Source organism: Gymnogyps californianus, chromosome 2 (genome assembly GCF_018139145.2).
Source record: "Gymnogyps californianus isolate 813 chromosome 2, ASM1813914v2, whole genome shotgun sequence".
NCBI lineage: Eukaryota > Metazoa > Chordata > Aves > Accipitriformes > Cathartidae > Gymnogyps > Gymnogyps californianus.
The window spans coordinates 154,903,047-154,922,456 of NC_059472.1; the positions used below are offsets into that span (position 1 = coordinate 154,903,047).

The window sequence follows — 19,410 nt, forward strand, 5'->3', positions numbered from 1 at the left end:
AAAAAAAAACACTCAAAAATGACTGATAAAGAGCTACTCTTCAAGGAAAATGTTAAATGATTTGGGATTAATTTCAGTAGCATTCCAATAAATTATCTAATTGTTACTTATATGTGATGACAATAGTAAAAGTGATATGACACTAACTGGTTAAGTATTTAGATGAACTTGCTTCAAAGCGTGACATTTTTTCTCCCAATATCATGAAATAGATAACAGAAAAGATGTATCCCTAAAGTTCAAAATTAGCATTTATTGTCATTCCACAGAATTATGGCAAGAACTGCATGCACATTTAGTGCCTTATATATCAGACTAATGCTAAATTTTATGTTTTATTAATTATCTGCTGTATTTATTAATATCATTTAAAGAACTTCCTCCAGAAATGGAAGTCATAATTTTCAAAGACTGAAGCGCCCTGTCACTGAAAATTGCTGGGCATCTTGCTGAAAACAAGTTATTTACACATCTTCTGTGTTTATATTGTTCAGTCACTCAAGAAAAGTCTAATTTTCGCCTTATTTATTGTCACAGTAAAAAGTAAAATTAAGACTGCAAAAACATTTTTTTTCCCTGCAAACAAATCTGGAGATGATTACCTCACTTTTGCACAAACATTTCCTTCACTTTAACTTATAATAAATCAGTCATGCCAATCTAAATTTGAGCTTCAAATCTGTAGAGGCTGTACTGATATGATTTGCCCTATCAATAGGTGTTTCAGCTCTCAAGCCAGTCCTAGGCACTATTTCACAGTCTACGTTGCAATATACAACAGCTGCTAGTGGAAGAAAAAAAAAAGCGGAATAGAAGCAGTTCAGCTTTCTCCACAGACAAAAAAGTAGAAGTGTACACATGGAGGTGTTCTAAAAATAACAATCAGGACTAAAAAAACATACCTAAACTAGATATTTTCATACTTAAAACCCCATAGTTGTAAGTGGAAAAGAGACCATGCATTTGAAACAATGTACTACAACTTGTTCTGATTAAACAGAAATATACGTTGGGCTGAAAAATCTTCTATCAAAACAACTAAACACATTCTTTAAGATGCATCCTCAGCTTCACTATCGATCTGTTGAATTCCTAGCAATCAAGCTCAGAAAGGTGTTTTTCTTACAGTATGTATGCTATATACACATGTGTAGGATGCCTACATTCTGCTCCTGCCTATACTCTTGCGTGGCTTGGCCATGACATCTCAATTTTCTCTTAATCATAAGATGTGTCTTGATGATGCTTTTAGTCATATGGTTTAGTTTTAGGTAGCCCAGCGAGGAGCAGGGATTTGGACTCTATGATCCTTACGGGTCCCTTCCAACTTGAGATATTCTATGATTATAGATTCTACAAGATAGACAGGGCATTAAAAAAACGAACCAAAAAACCAAACGTATGTGGACAGAATATCTCACAGTATTCCAGGGTACTTGTTTGTTTGGAAAAAAAAAAAAAAATCTATTTTTCTCTCTGCTAACTGCTTTACGTTTATTATACTAGCTTTACAGAAAGCTCCAAAGAAACCCACGCTTCACCTGGAGGTAGTTTTCAGAAAGCTTAGCAAACAGTAAGGCCCCTTTGCCAAACATAGCATCTGCTCTGGAAAAGGTAACAATATTACCATGCTGAGGAAAAGTGTAAGGAGATCCAAATGGTCACCTTGCAGAACGTTGTAATATAAACATACAAAGTCACTGGTATTATCTGACCTCTGTAGAACTGCACTGTAATTACACCCATTACTATAATTCTAAATTCACTTACACAGAAAGCCAACAGGGTTTCGTAAGAAAACACTTGCCTTACAAAACACAGTTGTTTCATCTTTTGGCCCTATAATGTCTTTTTTATTAAGTATAGGCTTGTCAATATGCCTTTAGGAGGCTAATGACATGTAATGTTGAAAATCTAGGACAAAGGTTTTCAAGATTATTTCTGTGCACCAAATAAAAGACCACACAAAGATCTTTAGAAAGTGTCAAACATCCATACTGTAGAAATCAGGCTCTGCTAAAAGTGGTACGTGCTGGTCACTCAGTCATCACAGAATTTGAATCCATAATTACAGTGGTTGCCTGGATCTAGAATTTTGGTTCCCTGTTTAAAGAGAGAGGGTTTGGATCCTACCCCCACCTCCTAACACTTACCACTTGCAGGATACTTGAAACACTTTCCCATGAAACTTCTACAATATTATCACCTCCATCAACCATTCCCTGGTAACCCTGAAAGAGAAAAAGTATTTCAGAAGTCTGATATGAAAAAATTGTGCAACATTTCCACTGCAGTAGTACTCACCTTGTGTATTTTAATGCAACTTTACGTAACTAAAAACACTGAATAAAAAAAATACTCAATTTAAATGAAACAACATTCAAGCAGGTATCACATTAGGGGGGAAAAAAGCCAAACCAACCCTCTTCCTAAAAGATCAGTTCCAAAGACAACTTCAAGATAAAGTAATACTTTACACAGATTACACAGCTTATAAACTAGAATGGCAACGTATTTCTCCTTTCTTAGGAATAAATACTCAGTTATTTTTGAAAAACTACAAAGACAGAAAAACTTTGAAAAGCATTATAAAATGTGCTTCCTAAAAACATAACCTCAGCCTGAGGTCATAATCTTAGAAAAAAATCTACCTTTGTAACACTTTGTACACCTTTTCTCCCAAGCCAGGTATAAGCAGAACAAAATAAGGAGCAACAACCAAAAATTTTTCATAAACGAAGAAGAAATCAGGTCACATAATATTTATTCTTTTTTGGAGGCAGTTACACAACAAATAGATGAAAGAAATTTAGTAGAAAAGTACAATTTTTAGTGATGTATTTAAGAAATCCTTAATACCTTAACTCAAATGGTTTTCAGAAACCAATGCATGCTGTAATATGGAAAGAACTACACTTAGTTGAAAGAAGGAAAACTACCCAGTGAGCAGCTGAAGGGTTTTGTTATGCCTGACTTTATTAACTCTCTGTGTGAATACTAGGAGAAAGATAGTGACAATTACAGATTCTTTTCCATTAGGTGATATTGTGAACACTGATTTAAAAAAAAAAAAAAAAAAGAAAATACAGCAAAGCTCTAACCTGAAAAAACCTGATACAGACACCAGAGTAAAACTGGGGTTACCATTCAACTTTTTGACATTTATTTAAAGCCAAAGGGAAAAAAAAAAAACACACTAGGTTAAAGAAAAAAATAAAAAACCACTAAACAAAAATAAACATGACAATGTTTATGTCTCCATTTTTAGATTATGTGTACATATGGATAATCACACTGAGGAACAATTAGTTAACCTTTCTTCTGTATGCAGTTCTTGCAAGACTGTACATACTTAGTTTTAGTGTTCTCAATGATAAGTCAGGTGGAACTAGAAATAGAAAGGAGTTTAGAAGACAGCAAAATTGACTTTATAAACTGCAGACACTTACTTTGGAATGATTGAGAGTATATGTAGATTTTATCCAGTAAGCAGTAACCTGGAAATGTACTAAGCCTATACTGGCTTAAAAAGCCATATATATTATATGAATACTATATCATGCTTGGAGTCCCTCACTAGCATGATAGGATAAGAATATAAAGATAATCTGGACTCAGCAAAAGTACAAGTTACTCAAATCAAGCTTTCTAGGATCCTAGGACAGATTCCAAGGGGAAAGCATAAAGTCTCACTGAGCAGAAACTTTGACTAATAAATTTACATATGATCAAGTAATAATAAAGAAACAGCTAGATGGAAAACAACCTATGTCTCTAATTTCTGTCATTCAACAGATCTTTTCAGTATTTTGTACACTCTCCAGATAACTTTGATATGTATTTAATGTATACACATATCGTCTTGTATACTAATGTATACACATAATGACTTGAAGCTAAGACATTATTTGCACAATTCCTTCAAAATTAGAACAAGTTGGAAAAGAAATAATGCTTAAACTACATATCAACTTAAAAAAAAAAATTTTTTCTTTCTTGGATAAAGTGCAAAGATCTTCAGACAGAAACATTCCAGTAGATCCAACTTGATGAAGGCTAATAAATTACTAAGTTCAGTTATCACAGGTTTGCTGGTTTGTATTTGTTTAAAGCAAAGAATCTGATGTTCCTTATACCACTCGGTAATGGACTGAAAGCTTTTCCTATCGGTGTTCCTATTGGCAACTATAACAACACAAAGATTCATAGGCAAAAAATCCTGAAAGAATAGTGTGATGTTGCATCCTAACTCAGTTTGTAACACTGACTATAGTAAGCTGCACCACAAGCTGGCAAAAATATATACAGTTCACATATTTGCTCCAGTCATTCACCTTCCATTTTTACTTGAGAGGAAAAATAAAGTGCATCCAAGAAAGTATCACATACATAGTTATATACATATCATGAGACTCATGGATGAAAATTCCCAATTCGTATCTTATTAATAAATCTAAAACACAGGGAAAAGCAAATGAATACACTACTACTTGAAATTGTCTGTAAGATTTGAAACACCTTATAGCTAGGCTAAGGATGAGCTATGACTGACTCCTGCACCATGCATCTTTAAAGTAGAAAGAACTCATGCCTTCTGGTCAGGAGTCCACATCAGTTCGACTTTCTCTGTGTAGACAAGCGAGAACAGGAGCTGTATTAACAATTCCTCCCACTACAAAGTAAGGACAGGGAGCTTTTGGAATAGGCCTGATCCATTTTAACTGTTACATTAGCTTTTCCTAACTCAGTTCTGCTTGCCAGGTAGTGTATGTAAGCTAGCTCTGAACAATGTAGCTAGAATTTCCACACTGTTCTTCCATACCATTAAGAGATAAAAAAGCCATAGAATTAAAACAGCTTTCTAGAAAAACTATAGGTGAAAAAAGATGACTAATTATAATTGAAGTATTAATAATGATCATGATTTCCATTTATAATTTTAGTTATTTAAACACTGATGCTAACTTGGGGACTGGGCAATCCATTTTAAAGGTGGAATTCAACTTGAAATATTTTATCAAAAAGTTCAACACTGTTACAATATGTCTGGTTACTGAAAATTCCTGGCAGATGTGAATACAGACCTTAATAAAAAGAGAGTGGGAACCTGTCAATTTACTTTTTTTTTTTTAATCTTACTTAGATTCTAAAAATAGCAGCTTGGGTACTAAGATACTAAAACTGTGGGGCAAGATTGGAAAAAAGTAAACTGTCAAAAATACAGCAAGCACTATACTTGAGGATTAACCCCATTTTATGCTTATTCCTTCCTCTACCCAAAATCTGAATATTCAAAGATGAACAAGAGGAAATCTCTGTGGCTTATATGTTCACAGGGTACATACATATACACTGTAACTCCTGGAGAGAGTGGCAGAGACAGCAAACCTTGATTCCAGTCTTAACTCTAAAAACGAAAGCTTTTGAAAAAGAACAAGCCATCTTCTGATGTGTTACATGCGAGACATTTTGGGCTTTAACAGTTACTTAAGTTTACTTACTGAGCTTTTTTAGCTATTGCTTGACAACGTAAAATACTAGCATCACTGAGTGCACAAACCACCACATAAAAGACATGAACTTTTCCTCACAGAAATCCGTGACTGCCGTACCATTGCATTTCCAATGCTGGCCTCTTGAGAAAAAGACTCTTAATCAAGATGAAGAATCTAAAAGTTCCATAGCTTAGTAGTAAGAGCACGCATCCACTGGGAACTATGTGCTTCAATCCTGGAAAAAGGGCAGGTTATTTGTATAAATATTTAAGACCTCAGTTTCTAAAATGAATTGCCATACATGAGAGGCATCACTTTTTCTTCTCATTCTCAATTAAAAAGAAAAAACCCAAAACTAACTTAAATCACTTCTGATTAGTGAAAAAATTTAAACTAGCCTCCTAGAGCAGCCTGGTACTTTTACATATACTTCCATCTCCTAGATTTTCACAGCATGAGTGAAGTAAGTCCACGGGTATTCAAATTTTAATTCAGACTGGGGTAGATTTGAGGAATAATGTGATGCTAGTCAGTGACCGTGACTACAGACTGTTTATATACAAAAATTAAATACTAAAAGATGTTAATAAAATATAAAACTAGGGCACCTGCATGGAGTAAGCATTGTTTGCATGAGTTAATAGCAAAATTTTCAAATGTGCTAATTTCAATGAATTAAGATACAAAGTTTTTAAAAATTTTATAGCTATAAAATTATAGCATTTTTATATAAACTATATAAATTGTATACAAATATAATAAATTATAGTTTATATAAAAAATATTTTATAGTTTTAATTTTCACGAGTGGGTTTTTTTTTTTCCCTTTTGGAAATCAAAGTATGTCCAAATAGCCCATGAATTCCAATACCTAACTGTTTCTTTCTTTGGGCTTTGGTAAACCCAACTTAAAAAAGGCTAGAAAATTACTTATATCTAGTTCATTGCCAATTTTTATTTATTTATCTTGGTAATCTCTCTCTCATCACTAAATGAAGCAAAATGGAGTTAGGAAACAAAAGGAAAATAGAGTTCTTGTTTTATTTAGAATATGGAGCTAGTTTTGGCCACAACTGTAGAAGACAGATGATTTTATAGTGCAAAAAAATTCTTATGACAGAGAAAGTTACAGGAGAAAAAGGAGCGTACGACAGCTAGAGCAAAGTAGGCTTGAAAAAGCTGAGACCTTTAACTCCATTTTTGGCTCAAAATAAGAAAATATTTTTCACCTTTCAGATGTTGCCACTTCAGTTTTTTTCTTCACTTTTTCAGAGCAGCTTCAATACAAATATCACTTTACCTTGACATATGTGTGTCTAGTTAAAATGCCTACTCACAATGTAGGCTAAAAATATACTATTCTCATTGCTTAACGTACTGAAGTCTGCATTTGATAAACTGTAATTTAGAAGGACCTTACTAAAAGTATTAAATAAAATAACTTCAAGTAGATAAAAAATACATCTCCTCTTTATACATCATGCAAACGCTTACAATAGGGATTATTAGTGACAAGTCTTACCCTAAGATTTTTACCTTCCACTACACTTGTCATATGCATCTGTTTCCTACTTCAAAGTGCTGAAATTAAATGGTTGTTTCATTTCAAAGCTTGCAACAGTGTTTCTCTGAAGTACTTATATACATTGTGAATTAAAATATGAAGTCAGTTTTCCTTAACACAGACTCAGAGAAGAAAAAAGCTTAGCATTCAGTACTGCCTGAAACATAGAACTGACTGGACTAATCTAGAAGCAAAGATCTCTTTAGAGCTATTACCCATACTTACAGTGAAATGTGCATTTTTCTCCCAGACTACACTGTTACAATGAAGATAGAATGATAATATACAATGGAAACTCAAAACTTCAACATTGACTTGATTTTTACAATTTATTTTCATTCAGAAATATCTGTGACTTCACACTGGCAAACTTTAGCAATTAACAGAGGAACATGATAACTTAAATAGTACAATTTTGCTAAGTTCAGAAAACCAGAAATATCCAAATTTCTCTGGAAATTTATCATTGAATACACTCTGTGGTACAAAACAGTTTTTTAAAAGGTGACAAAAGTAAACATACTATAAGATGAAATACAAAGATGGTAATTCTTAAGTTAAACGTAATTAAAAAAAAAAAATCTAAGTTCTGGCCTTTAAAGACAGCCAAAAACCCCTCCTTATTTCCACTAAAGTATCTGACCCATTTCAGCAAGCCTGCAAAACAGCTGAACACTGAAGGAATTCTAGAGATTGGCCATGTAATTAGCACACACTAAGTATTCAGAGCTACTTGCTGTGGCGCTGTAGTACAAGTACAAAAGAATTTTGGAGCACAGTGCTCTGCTTATTTGCATTTCAATATACTTCGCATCTCTAGTAAATGAACTATAGGAATAAGCAGACACAGAAAGAAAATGGATAAATGGCTACCTTTTAAAGCTAAACTGTGCATTTTGCATGGGCAAAACTAAAACCAAAGTACTTACCTAGCACTTCTATGAATTCTAGTGCTCTGTATTTTTATATTGAACATTAAAATTCCATTTTGCTAGGAATATTGCCTACCAAGTTTTGCCCCATATCAAATGTTTATTATGATTTGTAATCACCTCAAACTTCTAAGGAGTTGTACATGGATTCCAGTGTGAACAGAACGATTTCTTGCTAAATATATTTTCTGTATTTTTTAATCCTCAAATTTTATAAAAACTGAAAGCGTCCTTCAGGTGGAAGTCTAACTGTAACTTAGTCTTCCAGTAAGACATACACATATAGTATTATTTTGGCATTTACATTAAACTTGTCTCATCATTTTTTCATATCAAATAATTGTTACAGAAGTTAACAGTCTTCATGTACAGGCAGTCAATAAGCTTCAACGACAAAATTCTGATGTCTGGACACACTACTGATGGTGCAGGTTTTTTGGTGGCATCTTTTTTGTTTGTTGGTTGGAGTTATTTCAGTCACAACTTTCTACCTATGAGCCAGGAAAGATGGCAACAGCCTGACAGTACTCTTGATCAAAAACAAGTTGTGTAATCTGTGAAATGAGGGCGATGGCACATCCTTATCATACTCTAGGAAAACGGACTGGGGGAAAGTCAAAGGGTTAAGAATTAGTAGTTTAACTAGGTCTAGGAAGGTATTTATAGAGTACAATATTTGGGGCCAAACATCTAACAAGTATACAAATACATAGCTCACTGCTGGGTGACAAACATCTCTGGTTTTCTCAGTATTTTCAAGCTTCTAGTGGCACATGAAGAATTCCATATATTTAAAAAATTACTTTTAAATGAAATAGTTTTAGCATATACCTTGTAAAAAGTACTTTCCACAAAAATAAAAAATATGAAATAATATGTTGATATGATGAAAGCGAACGACATCTACAACATTTTTAGATTTATACTATTCACTCGCCATGAGGTTTCCACAGAAACTCAAGTATAGTCAGAAGACAAATACAGAATGAATAAAACAAAAACTAACCTCATAAACAAAATACACTTTGGCTTTTACATAGATTCCCATGCGTACTACTGCACGCACAGCAGCATTCATACCTGGGAAGAAAAAGAAAATCACATTGTTATAGGTTATCCAGTATTTTCTGTATACTATAAATTTTCAGTGTCTTTAAAAAAAAAAGGGAAACATTAATTCATTCCTAAAGAAAGACAATGATCAGCATGTATTAAAACAGAAATTTGCTTAATGACAGTGCAATCAGCCCATGAATATGAAGGGTGCAGAACTATTTGCTTTGTTACAATAATTATGTGGATGCCAGTATGTGTCTTAATCAGAGATTAAATTGCTGCTGATTGTAAAACACCATTGTAAAAGTAACAGCTACTAAACCAGAAACAGAAAGTAAATTAATTTCACAACAATGATTAGTTTTCTATCTGAAATGTAAAACATTCAGCCAGTTAAAATTTAGCTTCTTGAAAGGAGAAATTATATTGTAACAGTTCTTTTTCATGAGCTTTCCAAAGTAACAGAGGTGTATACACAGTATTTTGTGAGGAGCACAGCCAAAGCTCCTGACATGGACAGCTGCCCACTTAAAAAGATAGAAGTAGCAGTAAATTAACACAAGAAATGCTGCATGGACTCATTTGACAGAAAAGTGCCCAAATACCACTTTGCTTCCTGGAATTGCAAGCTCACATTGGAATTCTCTGCTTACAGACATCTGACAAATTATACTAATACAAAATCTTCCATTTAAGTCCAACGGTCAAACACTTAAGCTCCCAAGCAACAGTGAAAGTTCCACTGGTCCCCCCACGTGGGTCAAATGAATTTCTGTCATAACCCATCCCTTCACATGTTGTGTTACCTTACTCATTCTTCAGGAAGCTCCCAAAAGTAATAAACTAATTGCTTCCATATCACTTAAACAGACACAAGAGATTATGCAAAGCATGAGGACAGAAGTAATTAGGCTACACTGAGAGACATAGCCTCAGCACATCAGTTGAAAAGGGATGCCAGAAACGTGACAATCCAAAATATTGGGCACCAACTCTCCAAATCTATTAATATCAAAATAGCAAAGTAGTAGGTCAGCTTTGCTGTTTGACATAGGTGTTAAGTGTTCACCTATCTGGAGATGTAAAAAGTCAGTAACTAGAATATACAAATGCACAACACAGTAAGCCATAAAGATCTATTCCTACAATATCCACCATTATTGGAAAAAATACTGAGCTATAAAAGCTTACCTGTCTGAATAAAGAACAAGACTGAGGTTTTCTCCAAGATTTATTACTTAGGAACATACCAGAAAGTCCCTGAAGCTGCCCAATGTGAAACAAAAAATTGCCAAAATCAAAAGTTGCTTTGCTGTTCATATAGATGTCACTTAGCCTTAAGACTAAAATCATGAGTAACAGTGTTTTCACATCAATTCTGTATTAGGAAATAACAGCAAGAATTCTCTCAGCCAGAGTCAGCCTTATGGCAGAGCTGGAAAATGTTCTCAAATGCCAAGACAGCTAAAAGCACAGCTTTGGATGATGAACTGGATGATGACAAAGAAAAGTAGACAATCTCATCCGACAGGCTGTACTGAAAAGAAAGTTAGCATACTAAGTCTCAGATCAAAACAGATTTACCACAGAGAGCAAAGTTATCTCCTCAGTGAAACAGTTTTCATAACAAAAAGAACATCCCCACCCACCCCACCCCCCTCACACACAATGTCCTCTGGAAAGCAAAGACAAAGACCTTTAACTTCATAAAACCGACAGTTCTTCACAGCGCTACCATTTTCCTCAAATAGGGAAGACATAAGCACAAGCTACTCCTTTCAAAGTCCACAGCTTGCTTCTATTAATGTACAACATGTTGTGTGGGAGGGTTTTTTTTGTTGTTGTTGGTTGGTAGGGAGGTTTTTTGGTAGTTCAGATTTGTGGGGCGTTTTTGGGGGGGGGGGCGGGGGGGAAGGGGAGGGTGTTGTCATTTGTTTGGGTTGTTTGTGGAGTAGTTTTTTTAGACATAAGAACAACTTTTTGTATTATCCATTTGACTGCAGAATTCTAGAAGAGCAGCTAAGAAGTTCATTTTCCGAAGTGAACAAGTTCATTCTCACCAGCTGAGGACTACCCAGAACCTTCTGGTTTAAGAATCGTCTGTTTTTGAGGTTCAACTTTGTCACCTCTCCCATCTGGCACCTGAGAAGAAACACTAAGACTGTTTCAGGTATCTAATATATTTTCAGTTAGAAAGACTCTGGTGTCTCATTCAGCAGTAGCCTCTGTATTCCAAGTATCTAATTAGAATAAAGAAAAAGCATCTGTGATCCAAACAGGCTAAAGCAGAATAGTTTTGTCAGCAAAAATAAATATTTCATAAAATAGGAAGACATTAAATATAAACATTCACATGTCTACCAAAGATACATACTTGTCTTTTATGTTTCTTGCTCACATTTCTGCTTTATTGTTCATGTATCCTAGCTTTTTATCTTTAGCACGCATCTCTCTCAATCAGTGTATTTTAAAGAAGGGTAGTAACTCTGTTCTCACTACAAATTCTCCAGATGTGCCATACCTTCGTTATGTATAAATTAGCCTACAACTGTTGATTTGGCTTAACGTTCATACTTCTTCTAAAACAGAGTAAAATATAAGCATTTATTTCTCAAAATGACAAATCCATTCATTCTTTCCATATGAATATATTCATAATACAGTCACATACTTTCTTAGTGAATACTTTCCAGTTTCCATGTGTCTTACGTGAAAAACTGGTAAAATTCATAGTTTATCTGCTGCAAGAAAGGGCAAAAGCCAAGGGAAAAAAAACCCACAAATTACAGACAGAAAGCATCTTCTCAGTACCACCACTGTAACTTTAAGTTTATGCAATATAAATTTTATTATTATTTGGCAATGTATATTTTGTCTCTCTATACAGAAAAAGGACTTGGGTGTTTATCAGCAAGCTTCTACAGAAGTGGCTTATATTTCAGAAGGGCTGAGGACTGAAGGATGTTATAATTTGATATCTACAAGATACAGTTAAAACATTGAAGCTTTAGACTTTTACATGTTGGTTATCTAAATCTGAATACACTGCTTGCAGTGATTCAAGTATGTAAATACAGAGAATTTCATGAAGTCTCTGTAGAACTTGTCTAACAAATGTTGCTGTATCTGATTATTTGTGGAGTCTTACAATAGTATTTGTGCATTACCATAATAACTATGAAATGTAATTATATGCTTATTACTGAAAAAGAGATTTACTGGGTTAAACATGGATTTAGTCCTGAATAATAAATATAGCCTGATAAACACATAGGATTAGAATAGCAGCTTCAAAAGAAAGCCACGAGTAAAACCAGTATTTTTTATAATGTAAGAATTATTTAAAATCTTTCTGAATTACCACTTGCTTTTGCATTAAAGCTTTGACAGAGGAAAAGATTTATTTTGCTCTTTTGGACTCAAAGATTACTTAATCTGCAACTACTTACATGGCTTTACATAATGTCTAAAATTAATTTAAAAGTTGATAATTTACTATCCTTCTTGATATTGTCTATTCCATTGTCTTTGAAAGCAATAATTTTCATAGCAGGGTTACAAACAGTACTGAAGAAATCTTTAAATTGTTTTAAAGGCACTCCCTTCCCCCCAAAAGGGTATTCCTCTCCTGTGCCTACACCCCGTTACACACACATATGCACCACTACAACAGAGGAGTTTGAGCAAAATTAAAACACTATTTTGTGTTTAAGTCAAGTTTTCCTCACTTTAGTCAGCTAGACAGGCCTTTAAATAAATAACTGTAATACCATATAAAAGAAAAATCAAGACTATGCATCTTGGACAAGCATCAAGAAATACTTAAGTATCACCAGTTTTAAAGATAAACATTGGCTTTAATGCATGCTTAATGACTTAGCACATATGTTTAAGTGCTACCCTGAATAAAGATCCAGACTTAAAAGACAATATAGCAAAACACAGAAACTAAGGAAAATGTCTAAACACTACCAAACACAAAGACTTTATTCAAGTATGTAAATGGATATATCAGTAATGATGTAAAAGCCTATAATCATCAAAAGGAAAGGTGAGAAGCAGCCAAATACAAGAACCGAACAAATCATTAAGAAAACAATTTGGGTTTGTTCCATTTACTTTTAATTACATAACAGATTTTATTGCATATAATCACAATAATGATTCTAGATACCTGAAGAAAATACTATATAATTTTTCTGAACAGTAACACTGTATTAGATCAGAACATTCTACTGCACAAATATATACAATAGCATAACATCTAGACTACATACATATATCCTTCGAAATTTAAAAAACATCAGAAGAGACTAGTTTCAATCATAGAATCCACTAGTTATAGAAGCAGTTCCTCCAAAATATTAAATGCATTGAAATAGTTACTCATCCATTAATAACTACATTCCTTAATTTTACATACAAATTATATTTATAATATTATATACATGGACACATATATATGTATCTTATATATATGTCTATACACACACACTATTATTTGCTGGAAAAGGTGCCTTTTTGGGGGGCTACAATTCAAAAATTCCTTGTGACTATCTTCAAATTACGTAAGTGTTAACAAATAAACTCTGTAATTTAGATGACATAAAAGGAGTGTGGGTTGTTTGGGGGTTTTTTGTGGTTTTTTTTAATTTATTTTATTTGTTCAGTGGCAAAATTTCTTTTTCCATCATATGCTACCAGGACAAGACCAGTACATCTGCGCTACCATATTAAATATGTCTTGCGATATTCCTTGGAAGCCTGTAATGCTTCAAGAGTAGAAATATATAGATCTTTGCTTCCATGGTCATGGTGTGTGGTATGCCAAAACTCTGGGATCCAAGAGGCTATAGGGTTCTTTCTAGCTGTTTCTAAGCTCAGTATTTGCTGAAGGAGTGGAGGGTTTTTTTATTTGTTCAGTGGCAAAATTTCTTCTTCTAATGTAAGTTACCAGGACGAGCAGTATATCTGCACTACTATATTAAATATGCCTTGAGATGCTGGGAAGCCTGTAATGCTTCAAACGCAGAGATACGTAGATGTTTACTTCAGCAGTCATGGTCTATGATATTCCAGACCATTACCACGTAATCTGTAAATCCCTTACTTATGCTGTCTTCCACAACACTAAATCTTTGAGTTTATCTCAAAAATAACAGTCACATTCAAAGACAATCTTGAGCCAGTAAATTGGGCAACAGCTCGAAGTAGCCACAAACACGTCATTTCCTAACAGTACAAAATCACCTCATGTCAGAAGCTTTCAGATGACATAGTTCCTGCTGCTGAGTCATACTATCACGGTCGTAGAATAAGCAGTCTGATTGGAGGTTGTACAAACTTAAGTGACCTACAGCGGCCAAAATTGTCTGTGGCAGCCACTGGCAACCAGCATAAAATACAACCAGTGTACTTGAAGCAGACCATGGCCAGAGTCCCACAAAGTGAAGACAGAAGTGTGACTTAAACCCCATTTATTAGTCCACCTTTCTGAGCTGCAACCTCTACAATTCAAAAATAGTCCAGAAACAGAACTAACACTTAAATTTTGAGAATCAGTCATCAAAATTTCTTTTGCCTCTCAAGGTACTTGTGATTATGGTGGAAAGTACTTGTTTCAGTTCACAATTTAACAGCTGACTAGCTAAAGTGATGGACTGCAAAGTTTAGTACTTACAAACCTTAAGCGTACAAAACACACATCTTTTTTCTGTGAAACAAATCACTGATAAATTCTTTAACTCAACCAAACAAAATAATATACCTGCGTTTAAAATATGGTGACTAAACCATAATAGTTCCAGTATGACATATGCACATTCTCTAGCCCTTAATATTCCACAGGTAGTAAAAAGGACAAACAAAAAACCTTGCAAGGAAATACCACAAATGTGGGGAATTTAAACCTTAACATGTCCTATAAATAGAAAGGCTTGTGTAATTTACCTAATGCTACTTCTAAATTATTAAAAAGTACAATAACAGCAAAGGCAGTAACTTCTATTTTAAAATAACTTCAAGCATATTTTGTTCTAGGGTAAGATTTACAGTCCAATCTAAATCAAGGCACCTATTGATATGAAGATTACATATTTACTGCAACACTAACAGGTCTTCTTTCCACTCAGTTTCCTGTGAGTTCAGTTTGCATTACAGATATTCTGAAGATTTCTAGTGTCTAACAAATCTAAAAAACACACAAAACAGAAGAGGAGACTGAACTCTTTTTTTTTATATTAGTACTTTTTTGCCTACTTCAGAGTTAGTAGCTTTGCCTCACCTACAGTTTGCTTGAACATATATTTTCGAACAGCTCTGCTGTAATAGCAGCATATTTCCTTCTGCTTATACTTCACAACTTCACTTCTCTCGCATATTTGCCCTACAGAGGGCAAACGACCTTGACAGGGCATGACTCATTCTGTCCCTTGTTTAACTCCTAACCTAGCATGCAAACAGACTTGAGGTTGTATATTTTACACATCTATACTGTTACCAAGATAATAAGGGTTATGAACCTCAACCGTGTCCTGCAATTCAGTTGAAACGATCAAGTTCTAAATTTTTTTTTTTCCTTGTTCTTCTAAGTTAGGACAACGTTGCCTACAAAATGACTTGGAAGACATCCAGTTTACTCTGGTCTTTGTGACAACCTCACTCCTCAGACAGCAACTTTCACAGGCTGTTACTTTTTATCTCTCCATGTAAATATGCTGCAGTTGCAATCTGCCAGATAATAAAGTCTAGATGTTACCCATGGATTCTGCAAATCCTTTAAATGCTTTAATTCACATAGTGGCAAGTGCAGAGTAATACTTTATAAAGAGAGATACATCTGCTGCTGCATTATATAATCTCTAGCCACACAGAAGCAAGTAGCAGGGCTCAGCCTCTTGCTGAACACGCTACTGCTGCTTGAGGCAATGCTCTGTCACACTTTAAAATTAAAATGGCGATTTGGCGACCAGACCATTAAAACAGAGATGCCTTGATTCACACTCCCTCCTAGAATCATTTAGCAGTGGAATTGATGATACTGACAGCAAACTGTGGATAGAACTTGAACAAGTGTAACCCCACCGAGGGGCAAAAGAGAAGCCATTTAAGGGCATGAAGTTGCTTTTTCTCCGGAACGGCAACATTTTCCTCTCCCGACTGGTACCAAATCCCTTCCACCCCCGATTAGAGTTTCGGGTAAACCCGGGGGCTCCCCGTTATTCCTGCGGGCAGAGGGAGGGAGGATGCTTCTCCCAGCCCAGATGACGCAAAGAGGCGGAATCTGCAGCGACTCGCAGCGGATCACGTACACACCGGCGGTGGGGAGGGAGCGCGGAGACGCTGGTCCATGCAAGCTACCACCTCACGGACGCGCTGGGAAGGCGAGGGGAGGAGAGGCGGCTGCCGGCCCCCGCTCGCGCCCCGGGACACCGGACAGAACGCCCCAGCCGCGGACGCGGGCTGGTCCCTGCACGTCCCCGTGTGAAAGGCTGGGGAAACTGGTCATTAAACTACCGAGCCCACACAAAAAGGAAAGAGAGGCTTCCTCCCCCCGCCCTCCCCTTATTCTCTTCACAAACGCGAACTTTCGAGCCACTCCCGGCAGAAAAATAAAATAATCGTAATTTAAGGGAAGGAGCTAAAAGCAATCATCACTGAACAACTCTAGTGGCAAAAGCTGAGCAAGAGTCCTCTCAAATAGCATGGAGCACGGCACACTTGAAATCTTAATTAGCTGAAACTTCAAACTATTAATATATACGAGATTTTCTGGCAGAAAAGGGGAAACGAAAGCGTAGGAAAATATGACTTCATGACTAAGTATATTGCGATCAAGCTTCTTTTCTTTCCCTTCCCTCTTAATGTCTATAGGGCTTTTGTTCACCCTGTCCTGTAGCTAGGACTTCCTCTACACTTAGGAAATTTAAGGAGGTGAAACACGTTTCCAACATACTCCTACGGGGCTAGAGAGTAAACTACCATCTGAGCGTTCCAAATCATGGGTAGGAACATAAAAGTGTTCCCGGTGCCAAAATGAAGTGAAAAGCAGATGAGGCGAGGGCTGGCAGAGCCCCAGCAGCGGAGACAGCCTCCCACCCGCCGTGCAAGGCAGCACGACCTCCTCCCCCGCTCACATCAGCCATCCGCTCTCCCTCCTCACTACCCTCTCCCCACCATCTCCCGAGGGGTGAAGACATTTAGGTGGTAAAAGTTATTGGAGCGTTTCTACCCTCTTCCCTGCCATGGCAGGCTCAGAGGAAATGCGATGAGAAAGGGAGGGAGGAGGAAGGAGGAGGGTATGTTTGCAGCTCAGGCGCCCAGGCCGCGCAAAAATGATTTATCTTTTAAATGAACTTAGTAAGAGAAACAGCTCGAAGGCCAGCACGGGAAGAGGAACCCGAGAACCACGGCAATCTCGTGTGTCCCACTCCCAGACTCCCCTCTCTCTCCACTGCCTCCACGTGCCCCTACCGGCGCGGCTTCCCGCAACCACCCCTGAGGCAGCCCATGCTTCCTACTCCCTTCTCGCAGGCGCTGCTACACCCACCGGCTCCTTCCCCAGCCTCCCGCATGGGCGCCCTGCCTGCCTGGGAGGCCCTTCGCGCTCCTGCCTCCCCCCCCGAGGGGCTCCCCGCCCTCCCTTTCCGCTGCCCCCGTTCCCCGCCGTGCCCGCAGATCCCCCCCCCCCCCCCCCCCCCTTCGGCCTCTCCTTCCCCTCGTCCTCCCCTCGCTCCCGGAGCGAACGGCTTGAGCAGCTACCTTGGGCATCGCCGCCGCTGGTCAGCACCCCGATGGCCTTCCCGGTGCCCGAGAGGTTCTCGAAGAACTTCGGTTGGTGATCCATGGCGCTGCGGGGGCGGCACCGGCGGGCGAGACGGAGCGAGGTCGCTGAGGGAGCCCCTGGCCGCGGGGCTCTGCCCTCCTACCCGAGGCACACACTCCGCTGGATCAAATGTTTGGCCTCTGCGGAAAAAGAACCCGAAAAAAACCGGTGTAGGTGTGTATTTACAGACAGGTATATTTCTACAGAAAAAATGAGGGGAGGGGGCGGCTGTATGAAAAAGCCCGGGGGAAAAATGAAAAAGTGAGGAGAAGAGCAGCTCTCACATCGCAGCCAGCCACCCGCCTCTTCCCCCGCCGTGCCCGCGGCCGCTTCCTCCCTCAGCTCCCGCTGACAGCACTACGCGGCGCGGCCCGGCACCGCCCTCCAACGCCCTTTCAGGAGCGGCGGTTGACGGGCGGTCCAGGAGGCCAATGAGAAGCGAGCTGCCGCCTCGAGCGGCGGCCGTTGCGGCGGGCGGGGCGGGGCGGGGCCGTGCCGTGCAGTGTAGTTACGTTCGGAGGGAGCTAGCGGGGGGGGAAGGTGGCGCGAGGCTGAGGGAGCGGTCGGCGGCGGGGGAGGGGCTGCAGGTGGGGGGGGAGTCCCCGCGGCGCCCTTCCCCCAGCGGCGCCTGAGGTGGGGGCGATGCGGGGAACATGGCTGGCGTCTTGGCCCGGCGGCAGCGGAGGGGGAGGGAGTTCTGTCGGCCGGAGTTAACTCATCCTCTCCGCGGTAGTGACTGAGTCCCCGTCGCGCGTGTGGAGCCGCGGGAGCGGGCTGCCCGGGCAGCCCCTTCCGCGGGAGCTCTGCGGCGGCCAGAGCCTTGCTGGGGCGGCCGTCAGGGTCCCGCGTTGTGGGGCTCGGCTCTCCGGGGTGAGTCTGGGTGTGCCTTGCGCTGGTCGGGAGCGTCTGGCCCGGCCGTCCCGTGTGAGCCCTGCTGCAGGCCTGGCGGGTGGCTGGGGGTGCGCGAGTGGGAGCGCCCACCCGTCTCTGCAGAGGCTCGAGTGGGAAATCTGCCTCCAGCGTGTCGGTTGCTCGCTGCCCGATTCTTGTAAGGCGGCTTGGCCTGCCCTCTCACGCTCAGCTGTTGCTCGGGAGACTCGCATCAGTGGGCAGAGAACACAGTGCCCACTGTGAATGCAGAATAAGCGAAGAGAGTTACTTCTGCCATCGAATGTCAGGGTTTGTGTCACAGGGTCTGGTCCATGTCTGCCTTGTCAGGCAGGGAAGCCCAAAGGCCTAGAGCTCCGTTCATTCTCTTTTTGCCTGTCTCATCCATTCTCAGGTATGTCTTGCTGGTGTGGCATCCCGAAACCATAGCAGATGTTCAGGTGCACGTAGGAAAAGGAAGTTACTTCTTGTAAGTGTTTACAGCTTAGAGACAAAGGTTGAGTCTAAGGGAGCAACAGAGATAAAGCAGTTGGGAGAAATTACTCTAGGTAGGAATGCCAGTCTTTCTGCCTTCCCTTTTGTTCTCCTGTTGTGCACTGATGTGTTTTCTTGGGGAGTGCTTAGTACCGGTAGAGGAGTGCTCTCTTAAAC

At 38.7% G+C, this 19,410-nt stretch overlaps 1 protein-coding gene across 6 annotated transcripts in view; it reads right to left on the bottom strand.

The window, feature by feature from the left end:
- PFKP (phosphofructokinase, platelet) overlaps window positions 1-17,962 on the bottom strand; it is a 47,873-nt gene extending 29,911 nt beyond the window's left edge. For 5 of the 6 annotated variants that reach the window (XM_050892819.1, XM_050892816.1, XM_050892815.1 and 2 more), the window contains exons 1-3: window positions 17,808-17,962; window positions 8,998-9,071; window positions 2,154-2,231 (exon numbers count right to left, since the gene is read on the bottom strand). In XM_050892819.1, coding sequence (XP_050748776.1) covers window positions 2,154-2,231; window positions 8,998-9,071; window positions 17,808-17,892 — 237 coding nt within the window. In that variant the 5' untranslated portion in view covers window positions 17,893-17,962. Of the gene's footprint in view, window positions 1-2,153; window positions 2,232-5,612; window positions 5,632-8,997; window positions 9,072-17,807 lie in introns of those variants that run through there. The other variant, XM_050892818.1, reaches the window with a different exon arrangement.
- Window positions 17,963-19,410: the final 1,448 nt, after the last annotated feature.